The 23,357-nt window shown below is 37.5% G+C and overlaps 1 protein-coding gene across 4 annotated transcripts in view; it reads left to right on the top strand.

The window, feature by feature from the left end:
- SLC12A6 (solute carrier family 12 member 6) overlaps nucleotides 1–23,357 on the top strand; it is a 95,006-nt gene that overhangs the window by 63,158 nt on the left and 8,491 nt on the right. For 3 of the 4 annotated variants that reach the window (XM_069097669.1, XM_069097668.1, XM_069097671.1), the window contains 17 exons: nucleotides 1,625–1,719; nucleotides 3,175–3,306; nucleotides 4,010–4,156; nucleotides 8,762–8,816; nucleotides 9,336–9,466; nucleotides 10,292–10,533; nucleotides 12,851–13,065; nucleotides 13,899–14,057; nucleotides 14,219–14,317; nucleotides 14,666–14,723; nucleotides 16,575–16,749; nucleotides 17,377–17,495; nucleotides 18,273–18,371; nucleotides 19,405–19,524; nucleotides 20,744–20,848; nucleotides 21,048–21,216; nucleotides 22,735–22,930. In XM_069097669.1, the coding sequence (XP_068953770.1) occupies nucleotides 1,625–1,719; nucleotides 3,175–3,306; nucleotides 4,010–4,156; nucleotides 8,762–8,816; nucleotides 9,336–9,466; nucleotides 10,292–10,533; nucleotides 12,851–13,065; nucleotides 13,899–14,057; nucleotides 14,219–14,317; nucleotides 14,666–14,723; nucleotides 16,575–16,749; nucleotides 17,377–17,495; nucleotides 18,273–18,371; nucleotides 19,405–19,524; nucleotides 20,744–20,848; nucleotides 21,048–21,216; nucleotides 22,735–22,930 (2,316 nt within the window). The remainder of the gene's footprint in view (nucleotides 1–1,624; nucleotides 1,720–3,174; nucleotides 3,307–4,009; nucleotides 4,157–8,761; nucleotides 8,817–9,335; nucleotides 9,467–10,291; nucleotides 10,534–12,850; nucleotides 13,066–13,898; nucleotides 14,058–14,218; nucleotides 14,318–14,665; nucleotides 14,724–16,574; nucleotides 16,750–17,376; nucleotides 17,496–18,272; nucleotides 18,372–19,404; nucleotides 19,525–20,743; nucleotides 20,849–21,047; nucleotides 21,217–22,734; nucleotides 22,931–23,357) is intronic. The other variant, XM_069097670.1, reaches the window with a different exon arrangement.

Raw genomic sequence — 23,357 nt, 5'->3', positions numbered from 1 at the left:
GACTTAGGTGAGAAGTATAGTGCATAAAGATTAAAGAATGGCAAAATTGAGATATTTTAACTTTATCCTGCAGGCAAAAAATTTAAAAAGTTGTTGAACACTGGGGACTGATAATGTGGGTAACCTTGAATAGACCTGTCAGCCTAATACTAGGACTGATTTTCTTTCATAGCTTAGTGGCAAAATGTACATAATATTTTATTACCTAAGGAAGTAGTAGTTTGGTTAAAGTCAGTGTACCATTGGTACAAAAGTATAAACAGACTGGCATTTAAATGGATTGTGTGAGAAAATCTTCCATTTCCATGTGGAATAAAAAGAATATGGAAAGAAGCTCAAAGGAAAGGGAAAGAGCTTGGGCTTGGTGTCAGGAAATAGGCCTGATATTTAGGCTGTGTGACTATGGACAGCTCCCTTTAAGGTGCAGTAGCATCCTCTGCAAAACTGGGGAAAATACCTGATTGTACCACCCAGGGCTATTTTAAGGATCAAATGAGATAATGTTTGTATAGTATCTTGCTGTTTCAAACAAAGTTGTAGGCCCCTTTGAAGCCTAGTATGTATTTTTCTGCATGGATTTTTTATGTAAAGTCCTAGGAGTATCACAAAAAAATGTTTTTTAATGATATAGCCTGGGATTATTAAAAAAAAAAGTAATTTATTATTAAGTGACTTAGGTCTGAGACAAAAGATTTTTTGCCCACTAGTAGTAATAACACGGTAAAGTTACCCATGGTTAATACAGTGCCTCATACATCCCAGTGTTGGGATCAGCAAAAGCTTGATGATTCAGGATGACATAGACCAAGCGGTATGATGTGTGGAAAGAACCAGATCAGGGGATTTGGATTCGAATCTCACTGCAACACTTACTAGTTGTGTAAGCATGAACAAAGCCCTTAACTTCTCTGGGTCTCAGTTTTCTCATCCGCAACAGAGACAGGAGATGGTACAATAGAATACTGGACCTGGAGTCAAGAAGATCCAAATTCAAATCCGGCCTCAGATATTTCCTAGCCATGTGACCTTGGACAAATCACTTAATCTGTCTCAGTTTCCTCAACTGTCAAAAGGGAATAATCATAGCACCTACCTTGAAGGGTTGTCGTGAGGATCAAATGAGATTTTTATAAAAGCACTTAGCACGGTGCCTGGCACATAGGAGGTATTATATAATACTAATTCCCGTCCTTCACCTTCCCTTCAAGAATGGGGATAATACTTGAACTAACAAACTCAGAACTATTCTGAAGAAAGCACATTGTAAACCTTAAAGCACTGTGTGAATGTGATGTGATGGTTGTTATTACTTGTATAGGTGACGGGATGATGGGTCGGTCTCTGAGGTTTCATTTTCTGAGGGTCTTCCAAACAACTGCCTGAAGAATCATCAGAATGATTTATTCTAATTTGATTCTCATGTACTATCCGTATCCAAGGAAAAATCCTATTCTTTGATCTTTGGCCTCCTTAAATAAGAACTTGCTCATCTCTATTTCTTATTAGGAAATATGTTTTATATGTCACAGCTGGTGCACTAACTTGCCAGTGTATACCTGTGGCACTTGAATCCCTCTAACAAATTCAATGGTTTTTTTTTTCACCTTTTTTTTTCTTTAAACAGATGATGGGCATAAGAAAGCTCGAAATGCTTATCTCAACAACTCCAATTTTGAAGAGGGGGATGAATATTTTGACAGAAACCTGGCACTCTTTGAGGTAATAGTTGAGAGAAAACTAGAATTAGAAACTGACGTGAAGTCAGTTATGGAGCTTCTGTGAGAACATTGGCAAGAATTCTCTAGTATAGGGCGGCCAGTTGGCTCAGCAAGTACGAGCACCACCCCCAGTGTCGAGATGACCTGGAGATCAAATCCAGGCTCAGATACTTAATTAGCACCACACCCAGAAATAACTGGCTGTGTAACCTTGAGCAAGTTACTTAACCCCGATTGCTTTAAAAAAAAAAAAAAGAATTCTCTAGTATTTTCTATCCCATTAGTTGGCAATAAACAATGACAGTTGCATAATTTAGTGATGTGGTTGATTAACATTTTAATTTATCATTAGAGCTAATAACTTAATACATCATTTAGTCTAACTTAAAATGAGTGGTCGACTTCGCCAAATTCCTACTTGAACAGTAAAAAAAAAATCCAGAAATCTCAGGTATGACTCTTATAACAATGATCAGTTAGTTCCTAAATGGTTCATTTGGGACTCTCTCCATAGCACTTCTTGTGGGGGTGGGGTCAATAACTGAGATTTCATCACTACATGGAACTCTCAGTATGAAAACTTCTTTCATCTGATTTTATAAATCAGCAATTTGTCTTTAGTTTGTAGTCTTAGGGGACTGCTTGGGTCACTGAGAATTTAAGTGACTTTCCAGTTTATGTCAGAGGCTAGCCCTTTATACCATGCCATCTCTCCCCCTGTGTACAAAGCAACACAATTTGTGTCAGTTTGAAAACCTGTTTCAGGAACATCAGAAAAAGATCACCATAGAAAGCAGAGTTATTCTGATAATTCTAATCTAATCAATCATCTATCTATTTCCCAACAAAGACAGAGCTCATTCTGAAAGACTCTGTAGAGCTCTGGCCTAGATATCAAGCCAGCACTGCCTTTGGCTGACTTTGAGCAATTGAGGATTGCTGTTTCAATGCTGCTTTCTGAAAAAGGACCATCTTCTCTCAACCACCTTCAGGAGATAGACTGAGGTTTTCAGAAAAGCAAAATCAACCAAAGATCCTTTTAATAGACCTACTCTCTTAAAGTGATTGATAGGTCTAATCTGATTGCCAGGAATATCAGCAACCTAAAAACCAGTTCCATAGTCAATAGTCATACTTTCAATATTCTTACTAGGCCATAATTTTGCATGGATGTTTAACATGATTTTTTTCCCCAAACTGTAGGCCATCATAAAATACATTTTATTTAGTCTTTTTTTTTTTTTTTAGCAAAATCGTACTTACATTCATGTTCTCTGATTTGAATTTGTAGTCCTCCGCCTGTTGAAAGAGGGAAAGGGTAAATTTTTTAGAATAATTAATCTGTGAAGTGTTTTTTTAATTTGTAGCTTTCTAGGCCTTGTGTTACTCTGCTATTCACTTAGATGTTTATCACTATTCCTAATTACATATTCCCTCCTTTTCCCTCACTTGGTAGGAAGAGATGGACACTAGGCCAAAGGTGTCTTCACTACTTAATCGCATGGCTAATTATACTAATTTGACACAAGGAGCAAAGGAGCACGAAGAAGCAGAGAATATCACAGAAGGGAAAAAGAAGCCCACCAAGGTGAGGCCCCAGGATGTAACAAATGTGTAAAAGAAACCCTGCCTATAGGAAAGGGAGAGACTATCAGGATAGTACAAGAGAAGAAATCTTACATGCCCGGGTTTGTTAGATTGCACCATCTATCTCTGACTTTTAAAAAAACAACAATCAGTTTCACTTAAGAATATGAAAAACACATAACTTAACTTATATTGTTGTTCAACTCTCTGAAGACAGGAAGTGCCTCCAAACCTTCATGTTATTGGCTGCTTTTGAGGATTTCTTGCCAAATACTAATGGAGATTAAGTAGTGCTAAGGGAAAGAACCCTTCTACCTGAGTCATTATTCCATTATCACATGGAGGTGATCTCTGTTTGGAGAGGAACTGCATAGCTCTGAGAAGCAGGCGATGTGAAATTATAGAGGACCCATCGATAAAACTTATAGATTTTTATTTGGGACCAAGTACCTATGTGTAATGAAAGGTAGGGTACCTTTCATCTGTAAGGTATGGGTTTCACATATATATATATGTATATATATGTGTGTATATATATAGTATATTATTCCCAGGGAACTCTTTATCCTATTGTTTATTCTGTTGAAATTATGATGGTGGGTAAGGATCATATATCTTGGGCATTAAAGGAGAAAGGGCACCTTCTCTCCTGAACAGACATTTTTAACTTCTTTGTTCTTTCTTCTCTACATCTTTCTTTCCAGAGCCCCCAAATGGGTACTTTCATGGGTGTGTACCTCCCGTGCCTACAGAATATTTTTGGGGTGATCCTCTTTCTGCGGCTCACATGGGTGGTAGGCACAGCTGGAGTTCTCCAGGCCTTTGCTATTGTCCTCATCTGCTGCTGCTGTGTAAGTTTCACATGGGCTTCTGGGACTTTTGGGTAATCTTGTGCTTCTGAAAGCCTGTGTACATCAACTATTAGACTTAATGTTTTGATTAATTGAATTGAACTCAACTAATTTTTCATTTTATCCCCAAAATAACATTTAAGGCAAAGATCCTATCCAGAAGGGAACATTCTGATACCAAAATCAAGTAAAATGTCAAATATTTATTGAGTACCTACTATTCTAGGAATTTGAAAGGGAAATTTTTTCAGGAAAATATAGAGTGCCATCCATGAGGACAGAAATGCAGTCTTATTCACTTTTATATCCCTTGGCATCTAACACAAAATTTTGCATACAATATATATTTAGTAAATATTTGTGAAGTTGAATTAAGTTGAATATGGACCCCATTCATAAAAAAACTTGCAATCAAAAGAATTATGGCTTTTTGTTCCTCAAAAGGTCTAATGTAGCAACAGAAAATTTTATATATAAAATTGTTAATAGAACCCACTTTTATTTAAATTAGTATCACCCCCTGATTCTAAGGATCAGAAACCAGCTGAGGATATAGTCTAAGGGAAGCAACTCAAAGGGAAAAATGTTCTTATGTATTAAAGACCCAGAGATGGTTGGATCTTTGGCAGCTGGGCCAAGCAAATTCTTTTTTTTTTTTTAAAGCAATCGGGGTTAAGTAACTTGCTCAAGGTTACACAGCCAGTTATTTCTGGGTGTGGTGCTAAGTATCTGAGCCCAGATTTGATCCCCAGGTCATCCCGACACTGGAGCCTGTGCTCTTACTCACTGAGCCACCTGGCTGCCCCTGTGTGCCAAGCAAATTCTAAAGTGGATAGATAATTTTATTTTTCTCCTTAAATCTGAACTCTCATCTGTGATCCCCAACTACCACTACCATCACTAGTTTCACTGGAAAGGGTTAGTAAACTACTAACCCTTTAAATCATGCTATTATTAGACCAAACTATTAATGAAGTACTCTTCTCTGTGCATTGTGCTAAGTTGAGCACTGGACCGAAAAAGGAAGAACTTTTTTTCTTTTTTTTTTTCCTTTTTGGAGGGGGGAAGGTAGGGAAATTGGGATTAAGTGACTTGTGCAAGTCACACAGCTAGTTTGTGTGTGTGTGAAGCGTCTGAGGCTGAATTTGAACTCAGGTCCTCTTGACTCCAGGGCTGGTACTCTATTCACTGTGCCACCTAGCCTCCCCAGAACTTTCAATTAATAGCAAATTGTAAGTGTAAAATCTTTGAGGCATAGAACATGGGATAATAGATTTTGAGCCAAAAAAAAAAAAAAGGTGTTTAGAGGTCTTCTAGTCCATTTTTCTCATTTACAGATTAAGAAATTGTAAATGGCAGAGCCAGTGTTGAAACCAAAAAGGGAAGTTTGCCTGGGGGAAAAGAAAGTGAATAATTGTAGCATTGATGCTACTTGCTGTTGCTTTGAAGGTATAAGACCAATAACACCAGCACACAGGAGGGCTTCTAGCACAGGTTCTTTGATCTGCTTTTCTAAAGGAAAGACAACTTTACAGGGGGTCAACAATCCTGCTTTAATTACAGATAAGTAGAAAGAAGTGAGTATCCAAGAAAGAATCCAATAGACAAGGCTCCAACTGTCTAAACAGAATAGTACAACCACTGACATACACCACCAGAACAGGAGAGTACCAACATCTGAGTAGTCAGGGGACTCTTAACAAAAGGCTACTAAGAGTCCCCTCCAGGGAACAGGGAATCCAAAGGTCCTTCTCATGAGCAAGTCCCCAAAGTAAAATACCAACCTTACCGTATATATAGTTTTCAACTAATAGGCTCAGAGCCAGAAGACGTCACAACCCTTGTGACTCAGTACCTAATTAGCTTAGTACCAAAAGATTTGAAAGCCTTCTTACAAGCAAGCCTCCCCCTAAGCAAGCACCTCCTTAGGCAAGTTCCTTCCCATATGGGCTCTATGTGCCTCAGGATGTATCATAGCTGTGATTGAAAGACCTGTGTACCTTTAGACCTGGGAACATAGCTCCTGTTCCAAGGGAAAAGGGGACACACATAGTCACATAGGCCTATTAATGGACAGGGAAGATCTTCCTATTCCATTAACATTACAATGATGAACACAGATTGCCTCTTAAGTTATTCCACCAATGCACAGATATTACATAGGAAGAAATTAAACTGAATAACATTTGGGAAATTGTGTGGTTTTTTGATCAGCTTTTGCTGATCCCAAGTTAATCTCTGCTGCAAAAACTAATATTTTTAACATTAGTATTCCCCTACTATAACTATGGAATGTCATTGTCTCTGAATAGTCATAATTTCAGGTGACCCAAACGTCAATAAAAAGACATTTGGCAAATTTAAGCAAGCCAAAAAACATTATCAGTGATTGCTTATTTTAAAGAAATGAATTGAAAGATATTTTCAAAGAAATGTGTGCCCAGAAAAGGAGGCGGGCCAGTTATAGCAAAAGTGGAAGCAGCACTGTTACAATGTAAAGGACATTATACTCAGAGGATTCCAGTTCACACTTTGTCTCTATTGCTTACTACCTGGACGACTGAGTCATGTCACTTTTAACTTAATCTGTTTCTTCCTCTGTAAATTGAGAGACTGAATTAGTTGATCTCCAAAGTAAGTTTGAACTCTAAGTCTATTGATAGTAAATAAATAAATATTGTACAAATATGCACAGAATCTTAGAAGAACCAGAGGAAAATTTCCCGTGATCAATCTTCTGCCACACCCTACCCATTTCAGTCATGTTAAGCCCTGCCAATTTTATCTCTGACATGTGTCCTGAATTAATTCACTCCTTTTTCTTCCTATAGTCTTGAGATTACCCTGTTTAGATCCTTAATACTTCTTGCCTGGACTATTTTAATAACATCTAATTAGTCTACTTACCTCTAAATTTCTCTCCTCTTCCAATATATCCTCCATAGTATTTCCAAAATAAGGTTTCTTAGAGCACAGTTCTAATAATGTTGCTTTTCTCAAAAAAAAATCTTCAGTGGCTTCTCATTCACTGAAAAAGTACAAACTTCTTAATTCTCCAGTTATACTGTATACTGGTATAAGCATGATCCTAGAAACTAGGAGAACTGAGTTCTAGTCCTGATATTCCACTGTCTGTAGATGTGACCTTAGGCAAATCACTTTAGCTATTTGGGCCTTAGCTTTCGCATCTTTGAATTGATGTTTCTCATCTTTGAGTTGGTATTGAATTAGGTGACAGAGTCTCCAAAGCCCCTTTCCGTTTTAATGTCTATGATCCTATCATTTCAAAAGTCATTTCACCTCAAAAGTCTGTGAGTCCAACCGTCTCAGCTTTATTTACCATTACTCTTCTATATAACATATTTTTCAACCAAATGTACCCCCTGCTTTCCCTCCTCTCTACTTTTTGTTAGTGTTCTTCCTTCCTCCTGGAATGCCTGTGCCCTCATTTTATCCTATTAAAATTTTGTCCCTCCTTCAGGACCCATCCACCTCAAATTCCACCATACTCTTGCCTTCCCTGAGCCAGAAGTTTGTTTTCTTTTCTCCTCTGAATCCTTTCCTCTAAACACAAAGCCCTTTGTACCACCCTTTTATGCATTTATCACATTATTATAGTTATTTAGATACTCTCATCTGCCTTATTAGAGTATAAAGTCATTGGGGGCAGGAGCCATGTTTTATTCTTTGCTTCCTTCACAACACCTACTTTAATGCCTTGCAATCAATCAATCAATCCATATTTATTAAGCATTATAATATGCCAGGCACTGTGACCGAGTTAAGCCCTTGAACATGATAAATGCTTAACAAATAGACAAGAATGATGTGACCAAACATATAATGACATTGTAGACTGATAGCTACAAACAAATGCAAAAATTAAGTGAGTTTTTTGTCTTTTGTATTGTAAGAAAGTTTTCTCACTGGGAGCTTCCTATATCAATATAATCACAGATTCAGTTTTGTTTTTTTAAATTATGTTATGTATGTGTTAGAGGATTATGATTATGCTGTGAGGAAGGAAGAATAAATGAAAGGTACTGGCTTTGGGTTAACCCTAGGGAGTAGGTGATGAGGCCATGATCCTATCTCCACGTTTCGAGAGACAAAAGATTTATTCTTTAATGGTCTCAGTACTCAAGATTATATAGGGCTCTACAATTCAGGGGGCAGGAACCAGATTCCTTGGATAACCTGCTATGATTTGGAGTTGAAGCATAAGACTTACGGTTTTTATGGCACAAAAGCTGTAAGTGAACAGTGTGGGGTGCTTCTGAATAGCAGGCCCAGGAATCCCCAGCCTCTTGAAATGTGACTTGCATCATAATATGGCAACATATTTATAATAGCGTCATCCTCTTATCTTTACCTTCACAGGGAGGAAGCCAGCTTCCTACCCAATGAAATACATAGTTAAGTACTAGGTAAATTATTTTCTAAAATTTAAGTGCTTTGGAAATGCATAAGAAAAAAGGTAGTAATAATAGCATTTATATAGTGCTTTGTTTGCACAGTGTTTCACATTATCTGTGTTATTTCACTGGATAAGGTAAGACAAAAGTTTCATGTTTGTTTAGTATTAATCTCTTTTCTTTTACTTAGACAATGCTCACTGCTATCTCCATGAGTGCCATTGCCACCAATGGTGTGGTGCCCGGTGAGTGATCAGTTTGCCTTCTAGTGTTAGTACAATAGGGTTGTGGTCTTCTGCCATTACTGTAGTCTTATGAATTCTGGAATTTAGAAACTTAGTTATTCTGAGAAAGTAGAGAGTGTTATGTCATTTGACATATACATCCTGCCTTCTAATACATAGAATGTTGATCTGTATTCTGTGGAAGGCATTTCATTATGTTTAGAAATCTATATCAGCTTAAAGACAAGCAGGTAAATCTCTCTTTCAGAATAAATTACATGTCCTTTTTTTTTTTTTACCTAAACTGACCACTATCTGATTTTTCTGAGACAGTTTAGTGAACTTGATTGCTTCATGTGGAATAAATGAAGAATAGTTTTTATTCAGTGAAGGCTTAATGACTCTGACCTTCCACTGGGAAATTTGTTCCCTATAAAATCCAGGATGTTTGAGAATTTTAGTTATATTTACCTTTCTTTTGTGTTTTTAATTTTTACCAGTATATATTCCTTTTTAAAAATTCTTACTTTATCTTTCTAGCTGGAGGCTCATACTTCATGATTTCCCGAGCATTAGGTCCAGAGTTTGGTGGAGCTGTGGGTCTCTGCTTCTACCTTGGTACCACCTTTGCAGCAGCCATGTATATCCTTGGTGCCATTGAAATATTCCTGGTGAGTTAATGTATTCTGAGCTAGGTCCTATGCAGCAGGAAGGTGCACTTGGTGAAAGAATTTGCCAAGTGACTGATTTTCAGCATGTACCTGGAACTCCATGATCTTGATTGTGAACTTTGTAGAGTGAATGTAGCTATGACAATGTAGATTTTTCACTTCCCCCTTTGTTATATTTCCATGTCATTTTGAGACTAAGAAAGGAATTTGTTTTCCCTTTCAGAGCAAAATGTAGTTGAGTAAAGCAAAACTAATTTCTCTTGTCCTTCTTACCCCCTCTAATCATTTCTGTTCTGACAGTGGAAACGTTTAAGAGCGCACAGTAATCAATCCTTTTATTTAATCTTTTAAATGCAAATAACAACTCATTCCTGTTCTGGTGGGATACTTAGCCAGAACAGTGTGGGGAAAAAAGAAAATCCTTGATTGACTATTTTCCCAGTCATTTCAGGTATTTTAACTTGTAAATAGATTGGAAAGTAAAAACCTAAAAGGGTTTAGTCACATTTGAGTAGGGGTAACCAACATTTTATTTTATTAACCTACTATGTGCCAGATACTGTGCTAAACTCTGGGGGTACAAAGAAGGGCAAAAAACAGTCCCTGCCCTCAAGAAGCCAATAGTTTTAATGGGGGAGAGAAATTATGTACAAACAAAATCTATGGAACAAATTAGAGATAATCTTAGAAGGATGGCACTAGCATTAAGAGTTTTTCGAAATAGTTCTGCATGTTTCTGCCTTGCTATGTGAGCATTGTTTGCTATAGCACAGCTATTTGGTTCCATGAGAGTGACCTCATTTTCTCTTTTTGCCTTCCTGGCAGATCTACATTTTTCCCCGAGCTGCCATCTTCCGAAGTGATGATGCCCTTAAGGAATCAGCAGCCATGCTAAATAACATGCGTGTCTATGGCACAGCCTTCTTGGTCCTTATGGTGCTGGTAGTGTTTGTTGGCGTACGCTACGTGAACAAGTTTGCCTCACTCTTCTTGGCCTGCGTCATTGTATCTATCCTGGCTATTTATGCTGGCGCCATCAAATCTTCCTTTGCCCCTCCAAATTTCCCGTATGTCAGTCCATCTCATCTGCTGAGTGGGGGGGGGGGGAAGGTGCGGAGGGGAGGGCAGGGAATCATGTGCCAAAAAGTTACTGGAAAGGTTTCATGGCGTGCTAGCTGCAGTACTTAGATGCTAGCAGTGCCTCTGAGAGCTTCCTCTAATATAGGCTTGGTGAACATCTAGGCAGAAATCTTCCCAGTAAAACTCATTATTTTAGTGATGTGACATTGAGCCTCAGTACAAAATGGGTAATTCATTCCATCTCCTGATGACAGGTATAAGACACCTTTTTATCTTGGGGTGATGTAATGATTATATAATGTTCCTGGGACAGTTTGTATTTGCAGCAGATATTATTTATCCATTTGTCTGTTATTATTAAGAGTCCTGTGAGGTAGGTAAATTTACTATCCTATTTTTAGAAATTAGAAAACTGGAGGAAGGGAGAGTTGGGGGCTGCAAAGAAGTTTTCTGCCCTATACTAGAAGCTGAGCTTCAGTTATGCAGTTCTTAGTACAGGAACCTGTGCTTTATGGTTCCAGAATACAGGATATTCAGTGAGGATGGGTAGGTGATGTCTTTTGAATACACAGATATTTTTTATCCATCAGTAAGATGGAGATTACTTTCTAGTAGCGATGATGAATATTTCATCCATGCTGTTTTCTCACTGTGCTTCCCTTTTATAACCAGTTCATCTGACAAAAGGCTGGCGAGGGTTAAGGGTGTCTATATGCTTTCAATAGAGCTTTTCTTTGAAAAACTAACTGAATCCTTCAGGGATTAAGGCCATGATTATTTTTTCTTTACATTCATTAATTCAATAAACATATATTAAAAACTTACACTATGTCCCAGACACTGTACTAAGTTCTAGGGATACAAAAAGATAATCCCTGATCTCAAGGAGCTTGCAGTCTAATGGGGGAGACAGCATGTAAAGCAAATATAAACAGAGCAAGCTATATACAGGATAAATAGGAAATAATTTAAAAAAGGAAAGCACTGGAATGAAGAGGGATTAGGAAATGCTTCCTATAGAAGGTGGGATTTTAGTGGGGCCTTAAAAGGAAGCCAGGCTGCCAAATGAACTACTCAGGCTATCAAGTCAAAGCATTTTAGAACTGGAATAGACCTTAGAAACCAGTTCAGTCTTCTTCATTTCATGATGAAAAAACCTTAAGATCTAAAGATTTTTTGGCTTGTCCAAGGTTACACAATTAATTATGGAAAAACTACTAGACTTCTTGTTGGAGGGTACAAAACTTGGAAAAAATGGGTGGAAGTTGTAGAGGGGAAGCAGATTTAGGTTTGATATAGGGAAAAACTTCCCAATAAGAGCTACCTAAAAGTGAAATGGATTATCTAGGGGAGGTTGTGTTTAGTATCATTAGGAATCTTTTTTAAAAATTTTAAATGTAATAATATTTTTCATAAACAAGATGGTTCAAGTTGAAAGGCAACTTAGTAGAGTGGGGAAAGTGCTACATTTGGCACTTTGAATCCTTACTCTCCTATTTGCTATCTCTGTGACCTTGGATAGATCTCAGGTCCTCATCTGTAAAATGAGAGAGTTGAACTAGATGACCTTTAAGGTCCCTTTTAGTTCTAAATCTTTGATCTTACGCTTATAATAAAATTGAATTTTACAAAAAGGACAAGTTCCAGAACTAGCCAAGTTGGAACTTCTAAGTCAGAATTCTGTGATTTAGAATAGAAGACTTTAGAAATCATTGAATCCAATCTCTTTATTTTACAGTTGTAGATATTGAGGCCCAGAGGAGCAGCATAGCATAAGGAAGAGAGTGCTGGGCCTCATGAGGGGAGACCTGAGTTCAAATTCCATCTCTTAAATCCCATTGGCTATGTAAATACCAACAAGTCACTTATGTGAATGTCTCAGAAATCTTCACACAAAAGCTGGATGGCTACTTGTTAGGAATGATATGAAGGATATTGATGTTTGAGACAAGCATTGGTAGGATTCTGAGTTCCCTTCCAAGACTGATAGTCTGTGATTCACTACATCAGGATTTGGGTTTAAGGAATGGTCTGTTCTCAGTTTGTGGAGATTGTGTTTTTCATTCTAGCAAAGTAGCTTTCTTTAGGAGGTATTAGCCTGGGAATATTTACCCTTTGCCATGAATATGTGACATTTTTAGAATAAAAATTAGGGATGATTAATTTTTAATAACAACAAAAACTTTTTTGTTAATGATTTCATTTCAATATCCAACTCAATACTCTCATTTTAAAACCTTGTTTTCTCTTGCGCTTTTTCTTGCTCATTTCCTATTCTCATTTTTCCACCTGTTTTCCCTTTAGAGTTTGCATGTTGGGCAACCGTACTCTTTCTTCAAGACACATTGACATTTGTTCAAAGACAAAGGAAATGAACAACATGACAGTCCCTTCAAAATTGTGGGGCTTCTTCTGTAACTCTAGCCACTATTTCAATGTCACCTGTGATGATTACTTTGAGCACAACAACGTCACATCAATCCAGGGCATCCCTGGTTTGGCTAGTGGAATCATTGTTGGTAAGTAGGGCACAAAACATGGCTTTTTAATATCCCTTGTGTGGTAGTAATGCTGGCTACTTTAGTCTTTTAGACCTTTTCTTTGTCATTGGGAACTGTCTGCCAGGATGTCTTCCTCTTCTCTAAACTTGGCACATAATTCTTAATTCTAGCAGATTCCTGTTTTGACCACAAGGAACTTAATTTCTTGGCTCCCTTCAAGAGTATTGTCTCCAACTTTAGGCAGATCTGATCTATTGCTAACCTACAAATCATTTGTGGAATCTAGGGAAAGAGGATCATATTTTCATTTTCTTTCTAAAATTGACAATTCTTCCTGCAGTTCCCAGGGGCGAACTGGACCGGAACCACTGTAATGTCACCACATGTTTTCCCAACTCATTTAAATCTATGAAAGCTCTTTCCTAAGTGACTTAGTGGTTTGGATGACAACTTTTTTTTTTTCTTACACGTAAGCAAGTTTGATTTCACTGAGGTGTGTAAAACAGCATTGATCACTAATAGGAGCTCAAAAGCAGTCAGCTTTATTTTGCTTTCCTTAACTCACTTCTAACCAGCTTTTCTAGGTCTGACTTAATTGCATGTGGATATACCAGAACAGTTAGCCTAACTACATTTGAAACTATATTAGAAAGTACATGTTTGTTTTGGTGGGTGTGGTTTTTGTGGGGTGGGAGTGGGAGTTGTTTGTTTCGTTTGGGTTTTTTGCTCTCATAGAAGCAAAATGTATACTTAAAAACTGAATGAGAAAACTGAATGTTGTTAAAGCAGATTTTCTTATTATAGTTTTTGACCACATTAACTTCCTATTCTTCCCCTTATTTTCACTACAGAGAATCTTTGGAGTAACTATCTACCAAAGGGAGAGCTAATTGAGAAGCCATCAGCCAAATCTTCTGATTTCTTAGGCAATTTGAATCATGAGTATGTGCTTGTTGACATTACCACCTCCTTCACTCTCCTGGTTGGAATCTTCTTTCCCTCTGTCACAGGTAAACAGATAGGTTTCTGTCGGCTTAATTATAGAAATTGTCAGTCCCTGAAGATTATTTAGTTAGATGATTGAGGCATGTTATTAGAATCATTGACATGAATCTAAGCAAATTTTCTTTGTAGTAACTGGAAGGGTTGACTTATTGGATCTTTTCTCTAGGTATCATGGCTGGATCAAACAGGTCTGGAGATTTGAAGGATGCTCAGAAATCCATTCCCATTGGTACCATTCTTGCCATCCTGACCACCTCTTTTGTTTGTATCCTTTACATAGATCTGATTTGAATATTAGTGGTAGGACTGTGTTGCAGAAATTGGTGGATTAATCTTTTTATTCAGTCAGTAAGAACATATTATTATGGAAGGGCTCAAAACAAGACAGAGTGGGGTGTCTCATTCTATGTTCTCTTTCATCTATCTTTCCCTTACCTCCAACCCCCTCCAAAAAAAATCCAGAAAGAGACATAAAAAGGCAAATTATAAGAATTAGGAGATTCCTCATAGATTGTAAAGGAGAAGGCATGGGTTTGGCTAAACGCACTGGCCACCAACATTCTGTCTCATGTTTGACAATGAAGGATGACAGCTTCCTTGACTCCTGATATAGATTTAAGCAGCGTTGTCCTCTTTGGGGCCTGCATTGAAGGAGTTGTTCTCCGGGATAAGTAAGTATTCTGGTCTTCTGTTAGGATTATTTTATCAGCACAGTGCCCAGCAAATAGCAAGCACTTTAAAAATCCTTGTTGCTTCCTTATATTTGCTGTGACATCTATCACATGTATTTCTTAAGACACAGGTACCAAAAAAGGGTAGCTTAAGTTGAAATAAAGGTTGACTGTCAACTTTACTCAGATTGAAAGGGTTTGTATGTTTATGTAAATGTATGGAGGAATTAATGGTGCGGTAAATCAGTGAACAATTTTGAAAAACCAGTTTTCCTGGATATTCACATCTAGTAGGAAGCTACAGAAAGGGAAGTTCCTGACCTGGCAGGAAGGTAAGAGAAAAGAGACATTTGAGCATCTCTGGCTTCTCACTCATGAAGGCTAAATATTCCTCTAAATCAGGTATATGAGGAAGTCCTAAAGAAAGCTTAACAGAATTACCAACTCCTTCCATTAGTGATTAATTTATTGTTATTCATGTTATTGATTTTGTTGTTATTAGGTTAGTGTTATTCATATTTAGTTGTACATGATGTTATAGCTCAGCATATAAAAGTATATTTATTCTGTAAGATTGGAGTTGGAATTATTGAATGAAAATGATAGAAATTAGAGTTGAAAGGGGACCTCAGAGGTGACCTAGCTTAACCCATACCCGAGCATGAATTCTTTCTACAGTATATATAACAAATGATCATACAGCCTTTGCTTTATGGCCTCCACTTGTGGGGGGAGGAGGGAGCAATTAAGAGATCATTGGTAACTTTGGAAAAAGCAATTTCAGCTGATGAGGTCAGAAGGCAGACTCAAAAGACTTTGAAAGGTGAATGAAAGGAAAGGTTAAAAGTTAAAGTTTTGTAAGGATGTAGGAGACCTGGGTACATTAGTAAGTGTGGGAAAATGTTAGTTGAGAAATTGTCTTGAGAGAGAGAGAGAAAAAAAATGAATAAGATCAAGGGTATAAGTAGAGAGATTGACCTTTACAACCATCAGACTATAAGAGAATGGAATAAAGAAGGAGAAAATGGGGGATGATGCCAAGTGGTTTTTTTGTTATGTTTTGTTTTATACCTTTTCGAGGGCAATTGGGGTTAAGTAACTTGCCCAAGGTTTCACAGTTAGTTTTTTTGTGTGTGGGCGGGTGTTATGTATCTGAGGCCAGAACTGAACTCAGGACCTCTCACTCCGGGGCCAGCGCTTTACTCACTACGCCACCTAGCTGCCCCCAGTGCCAAGTGGTTTTGAGGATTATAGATAAGGGAGAGGAGAGAGCCCATGGCAAATAGCCAATAATAGCACAGAAAATTGGTGTGAATTTATAGAATAGTAGAGCTGTTTGGAACCTTTCAGATAGAGTTCAACCTTATTTTACAAGTAAAGAAACTGAGACCCAAAGAGAAGCTAAGTGACTTGGCCAGGATAAACTGACTTTGTTTTTAAAAAGAAAATTTTAGTTCATATTTTTTGTTTTTATATCTCCTTAATTTCCCATTATATGCACTCCTCCCCTCCCTCACAGAGGCATCTTTTATAACAAAACAAAAAAGAAAAGAAAAAAATTCAGCAAAATTAACAACATATCATTCAAGTCCAGTAGTAATCAATGTTCCACATTCTTAGTCCCTTACCTTTCTGCAAAGAAGGAAGGGAGATATGTCCTCATCTCTCTTCTTTGGGTTCAAGCTGGGTAATTATAATGACACAGCATTCAATCTTTTATCGTTCTTTCCATTTATATTGTTGTCATTCCTTAAATACTTAATGACAAAGCCAGAACACTTTTATCTTCATCACTTAATCTTACAATGCCCTGCAAGTTAAAATTCAACCTCCCTTTAACTTTTCTCTCAGGTTTGGAGATGCAGTGAAAGGAAATTTGGTGGTAGGTACTTTATCTTGGCCGTCCCCATGGGTCATTGTTATTGGTTCCTTCTTCTCAACCTGTGGGGCTGGACTGCAGAGTCTCACTGGTGCCCCAAGGCTGCTACAGGCTATTGCCAAGGACAACATCATACCATTCCTTCGGGTAAGAGACTCTTATATGTTCCTCTTTCTACATACTCTCCCATTCCCATAGGGTGACTATATTCCTCGTGGTAGCATGGCTTTGAAAAAAAGAGTCTCAACAATGCCTGTTTCATGTTTTAGGATTATTAGCTAAAGTAATGTGGGACAATCCAGGGCTCATAACAAAAGACCTACTCCTTTTTTACTTTTCTAGTTTCCACCCCTTTTACAAAAGGTTGATGCAGTAATTTTCTCACACTCTGTTTATCTCGGTTTCCTCAACTGCAAAATGGGAATAATAATATTACCTACCTCTCAGGGTTGTTGTGAAGATCAAATAAGATCCTGTTTGTGAAGGTGTTAGCACAGTGCCTGGCACATAGGTGCTATATAAATGCATATTCCTTTCCCTTCCCTTTGTGTTCACACCATCATACTTCTTTATTGGGCATTATATGAAACCATACCCCCTAAGATTGCATCATCCTCTTTAATTTCATATAGTTACATGAATCTTCAGTATTACAATAGCTAAATTAGGAGAGTATAGTGAGTGGTGTAGCTGCGAAAGGTAATTTTAATAAAGCTTTATCCCATTCTAGTGAGACCTCATTTCTTAAGTTTGCCATCTGTTTTCTTATTGTAGGTGTTTGGACACAGCAAAGCCAATGGGGAGCCTACCTGGGCCTTACTCCTTACTGCTGTCATTGCAGAACTGGGGATCCTCATTGCTTCCCTGGATCTCGTGGCCCCAATCCTTTCCATGTAATAGTCAATATATACTCCATAGTTTATTTTTTAATAAATCATTTAACAGTGTTCTCAATTACTTATCTATAGATTGACACTAATGCATTGCAAATCCTTACTGATCCACAAAAATTTTGCTGAAGAAGATAGTAAAATTATTTTTTTTTAATTTATAAATTTAAACTGATTCTTAGTAGGCAAGCTAAATTACACCCTGACTCAGTGGGGAAGGTGAGGCCCTAACTCAGTTTCTTGTATGAAAGATTGAAGTGACTATGCTCTTGGATGGAAGGAGTTTCTTGATTCTGTGTATACATTGTGGGTCTCATGTCTATTTTAGTTAGTCACTAGTCAGCAGACTCTATGTTCTTTTTTCATGGCATTACTCACTCAGTTATTTTAGTTATTATACTCTTTAGCTTAAAGATTTCTTATTTAATATTTTCTTTTGTTCAACATAAATCCTAACAAAATATAAAGTGAAGATGTTTGAGGAGGGTGGGAGTGGGACATGAAGAATGTCATTTGGGTTCTGTTCATAAGAATAACAGTGAACCTCATACTCAAATGTTTGCTTAAGCTTCACAATAAAAATGAAGCAGGACTTGATTGTCCACCTGAGGAAAAGTAAGGTGAGGTTTAAATTTCTGCTCTCAGCTCTTAGTCATGTTGTTATTAATCTGCAAATAAACACTGAACTGCATTAAGGGAGAGTTCTGTTACTTTTAGTCAACTTGGGTAAAAGCCATTTTATCAGTTCTAAACTAGTAAGCATTCTTCTCATTCTGCCAGGTTTTTCTTGATGTGTTACCTCTTCGTGAACCTGGCATGTGCCTTGCAGACTCTGCTTCGAACACCCAATTGGAGACCCCGGTTCCGCTACTACCACTGGTAAATTTGTTTTTCTTGTCTCAAAGCTTGGAGAGAACAATTGATCAACTTACATAAGTAGAAACTAAAAACTATCACACAATGTATTTTCAGTTCCTACCTAAAGTACTTTCCCTGATAGCCCTTTCTGAGAATTAATCACTGTTGGTTTCAGTATAATCAAACAAAAATTATAACTACCTTTGTGGGTTATTATAGCTTGCCTTTCTAACCATATTCTCTCCTTTCCTAAAGGTTGTAGAAGAGATCCGCTATAGAATGATTCCTCCCTTGTGTCCTCTCCTTAGGCTTTTACCATATACTTTTTGCCACATTATATAATATCCCATTCTCAAGCCTTATCAGTTTCCCTTGTCTCTTAAAGCTCTCTTCATTTAAGTAAGTCCAGGCCTCCCCAGTTCTTTTTGGTTTTTGGAGGGCGTTTGGGGTTAAGTGACTTGTCCAAGGTCACACAGCTAGTTTTTGTGTTAAGTGTCTGAGGCTGGATTTCAACTCAGGTCCTCCTGACTCCAGGGCTGGTGCTGTATTCATTGAGCTATGTAGCCGCCCTTGGTCTCCCCAGTTTTAAAGAAGCTATTGCTTGATTTCACTGCCCTCCAAAGTACCACTTTCTCTCTTTTGCCTTTTATAGCTAAATTCTTAGATTTTGTAATCAATAATTTTGTTTATTTTATGCCATTTGCTATAGTTTTCCTATCTGTAAATTAAGAAAATTGATGGCAACTTCCCCCCAGATATTGGGATATTTACAGAGCATTTAGAAATCATTGGAACAGATGTTTTTGGGGGGAGCATATATGAATCTGTGATAAAGAATTCCTACTGTGAAAGTTACCTCTACTGAGTTGTTCATTTAAAATTCTTCTCCAGATTTTATGAATCATCCCTGCTTTGCTAATAAAGATTTCAGCGATCACATAGACTTTATTACATATTTTACTATTTACATATTTTGACAACAGTGAGTTCAGTCCTTATTATCATATTCTTGTTTTTGAGCTGCTAGAGATATTTTTGATTTTTTATTCTGTAGGGCACTCTCCTTCATGGGCATGAGCATTTGTGTGGCCCTGATGTTCATTTCATCCTGGTATTATGCCATTGTGGCCATGGTGATAGCTGGTATGATCTACAAATACATTGAGTACCAAGGGTGAGTCACTACAGCAAGAATGGCGGTCTGTGGGTTTGTACTTGGACATCCACAAATGTTAAAACTTTGGGTATATGAGTATTTAGTACAGTCAATTAAAGCAATATTTTAGTAAAGACAGGCTTTTTAGGTTCAGTTAACTTAACCTTGTTCAGTGACTACAAATTGCATCCCTAATTCTGTCAGAAATCTTGCAGAAGTAACAAAAAAGAATAGCTAGATCAATGTGACTTAGCTAGGAAAAAATAACTGAAAGAATATTTCTGATTGATAGTGGATCAGAAGTATACAAAAGACAAACACATGCATGGATTTGTTCTACATTCTGTAATACTCCAGGTTATATCTGAAATGAAAGAAAGCATGTCCCTGACTCCAAGATCATCTAAAATTTCAACAGATACTTCTTCCCCCAGAAGTTGGGTTTTTTTTTTTTGCTTCCAAATATGCCTTCCTCCTCTCTCTAAATAGGGGGAAAAATTTGAGGAAAAATTCAGCCAAGACAACCAAATTTAATATTCCATATCTATAGTCTCCCACTTCTCTACCAAGCGTAGGAAAATGTGTTTCTTTCTCTTTCCTCTGCAACCAGAATTGGTCATTTTAATTAATCTGAATTTGGTAATATTTTAATGCTGTATTAATTTGCATTATTGTAATCACTGAACATACTGTTCTCTTGGTTTTACTTTCTTTAGTCTTCATCAGTTTGTAAAAGTCTTGGTGTTTTTCTAAATTTATCATATTCTTCATAACTTACAGTATAGTAGTATTCCTTTAAATTCCATATGCCACAGTATGTTCATCTTCCCCAATCAACAGGCAGCCAGTTTATTTCCAGTTTTTTTGTTACCATAATGAGTGCTGGTAAATACCCTGACTTGGGGATCCCATTTAATTACATTTTCCCCTACACTGTCTATGCAAATTCATGATTCATTTTAATTTCATTACCTCAACCTCTGTGTTACTTTCTGGTTGCTAAGCAGCTACTACTATATGGGAGAAATGAGTGAATGAATGATCCCTTTGGCCATGTTTATGCATTGTCCATTTTCACAGTGCATCCTGATTGCTGGTGAAGAATGATGTTATCACTTAATAGAGAAGGTAGAATGTTGGTGAAGTTTGCAACATGTCCATTCTTAGCAGAATATTTAATTGTATATTAAATTGTACTTGCTTTATGTTGATATTTTTTCCTTTTTCTTTACCACAGTGCCGAGAAAGAGTGGGGAGATGGGATCCGGGGATTGTCCCTAAGTGCAGCCCGCTTTGCCCTGCTACGGCTAGAGGAAGGGCCTCCACACACAAAGAACTGGAGGTAAAATGGGATACACAGCTTCAATGTTGTGGCACATAATAAGTACTCAACAGATGATTGTGATATAAGAAAGATAGGGCGCAGGAACTTAGGATAATAGAGCTTCCACAAACCATTCTAAATCTGTTCCCTTTCATTTAGGTGATTTTCAGTAGGTTTTTTTTCTATCATTTATTCTTCCTTTGCCCCTTTTTCATAGGCCTCAGTTGCTGGTGATGCTGAAACTAGATGAGGACTTACATGTTAAGCATCCTCGACTCCTGACTTTTGCCTCACAGCTCAAAGCTGGCAAAGGTCTCACCATTGTGGGCTCTGTTCTTGTGGGAAACTTCCTGGAAAACTATGGTGAGGCGTTAGCTGCTGAACAGGTAAGAAACGGGATCGGATATAATTGAATTTACAGCTATGCTAGATCAAACAGGTTGCTAGGTTGTAACCTCTCAAGGTTATAAATTAATCCTGTGGCATTTAAGAAGTTGGCTTCTTGGGGCGGCTAGGTGGCGAAGTAAATAGAGCATCAGCCCTGGATTCAGGAGGACCTAAGTTCAAATCCGGCTTCAGACATTTAACACAAAAACTAGCCATGTGACCTTGGGCAAGTCACTTAACCCCAATTGCCCTCCAAAACAAAACAAAAAAAAGAAGTTGTCTTCTCAGATAACTGCACTGACTTTGAACAGATACTACTGTTCCACTTCTAGGTTCTCCCCTATGATGGAGATGAGTCAAGTTACCAGTCTTCTTCTTGGATTTAAAATATTGGCAGATATATGTTATACCATTGCAAAAAGATGAGCAAATCATAATCACAAAGATGGTTTCCAAATAAATTCCTAATTACTAGTTTTTGTGTGTTTTGAGGGAAATTATGTAAATGAAATGTGTTCCTTCAAAATATCAACATAACCTTCGTACTTGTAACTGGTGATATAAACAGACTGCTTCTGCTCAGACGCTATGAGTGTATCATGTAAGAATTTTTTTTCCAAGTTTTGTGATCGTTTTTAATAATTTCATATTAATGAAATAAGGCTAGCATTATATAAATGCTAGGAAAACAAGCCTAAAAGGTAGTTACAAAATAAAAAAAAAATAAATGTTTTCATTTCTCTTAAAAAAAAATAAGAGCCCTCATGATGATCCTTCGGGCTTGGTAATGAAGCTACCCTGCTTATAATGCTGGTTTACCTATGACTTATTCTATGGTTTTGAGTAGATCATACCCACTTTCTATACCAGTGTTGCCAGGGATTGTAAAGACCAAAGAGAAAAAAGAGTTTTAAAATGTGTAAACTGCACAGAAGACTATTTCAATACATGTTATATGTAAGTGCCATTATTTAAAGTTAGAGAAATGAAAGAGAGGACCCCAGAAGAAATATTGGGGTAGAACTATATGAGTAATCTAAGTTAGGATATGGCTGGGTATGAGAAAAAGAGAGTATTCCCTCTAGTTAATTAATCCTATTTAGCCAACACAGATATGTTCATAGTGTACACTCATAGTGCCAAGCTGCGGGGTGAGCTGCAAAGAAAGTAGAAGACATGTATTTGAATCAAGTAATTGTTGGTTAATGGAAGAAAGGGGGACAAAGAAACGTTTAAACCAAAATACAACCAATTTCGGATATAGAAATATGCACAAAACTGCTAAATACTTGAGGAGATAGAAGGGACAAAGAATAGTAGGAATTACTTGAATAATTTAGGTAAATTAGGCCTATTATCAAGGTCCTGTGGAAGAAATTGGTCATATGCAGAGACTGAAAATACAAAGCAAAGAGCCATAACATGGGGTGCACAAGACAGCATTTTAGATTGGAGCAATGGCACAAGTGTCCCAGGGTTTCAGGCAGATCAGTTCAGTGTTCCTGTATTTCTTTCAGACCATCAAGCACCTGATGGAGGCAGAGAAAGTGAAGGGCTTCTGCCAGCTGGTGGTGGCAGCCAAACTGAGAGAGGGAATCTCCCATCTCATCCAGTCCTGTGGCCTCGGTGGCATGAAACACAACACTGTGGTGATGGGTTGGCCCAATGGCTGGCGCCAGAGTGAAGATGCCCGTGCCTGGAAGACTTTCATTGGTAAAGAGCCCCTCATGTTTCCCCAGACCCTTAAGCAAGAGTTGCAATTATACCCATCTCCCCTCTCTATCCTCTGAAATGGAGACTATTGTATTGCTTAGGCTGAGACATACATTGCAGTGCTAGAATAATAAAGTCCGTATAGGCTGACTCAACACTTCCCACCCTCTGCACCTTGATCTTATTTTTGTGTGTGAAATGCTCAGCTCATCTGAGTTTACAAAATGCTTCCACTAAGAATATTTTCTCCTCATCTTTGATTCTTATATTTCCAGGTTTTTAATTTTGAATTTCTGTCTTAATTTTTTTTACAGTGGGCTTCTCCTTCACCATCAGCAACCTCTCACAATTACATATTGGTTCCCAGTTCCCTGAAAATACGATAACATTGTGATTCTCTACATGAGATTTGCTTATGGCTAGTCAA

This window comes from Petaurus breviceps, unplaced genomic scaffold, assembly GCF_028583685.1.
Source record: "Petaurus breviceps papuanus isolate PSGF00001 unplaced genomic scaffold, PetGlider_PUasm1.0 37, whole genome shotgun sequence".
NCBI classification, from domain to species: Eukaryota; Metazoa; Chordata; class Mammalia; order Diprotodontia; family Petauridae; genus Petaurus; species Petaurus breviceps.
Note: the sequence above shows the minus strand (reverse complement) of the source record. Positions and strands in the feature narration are given on the sequence as shown.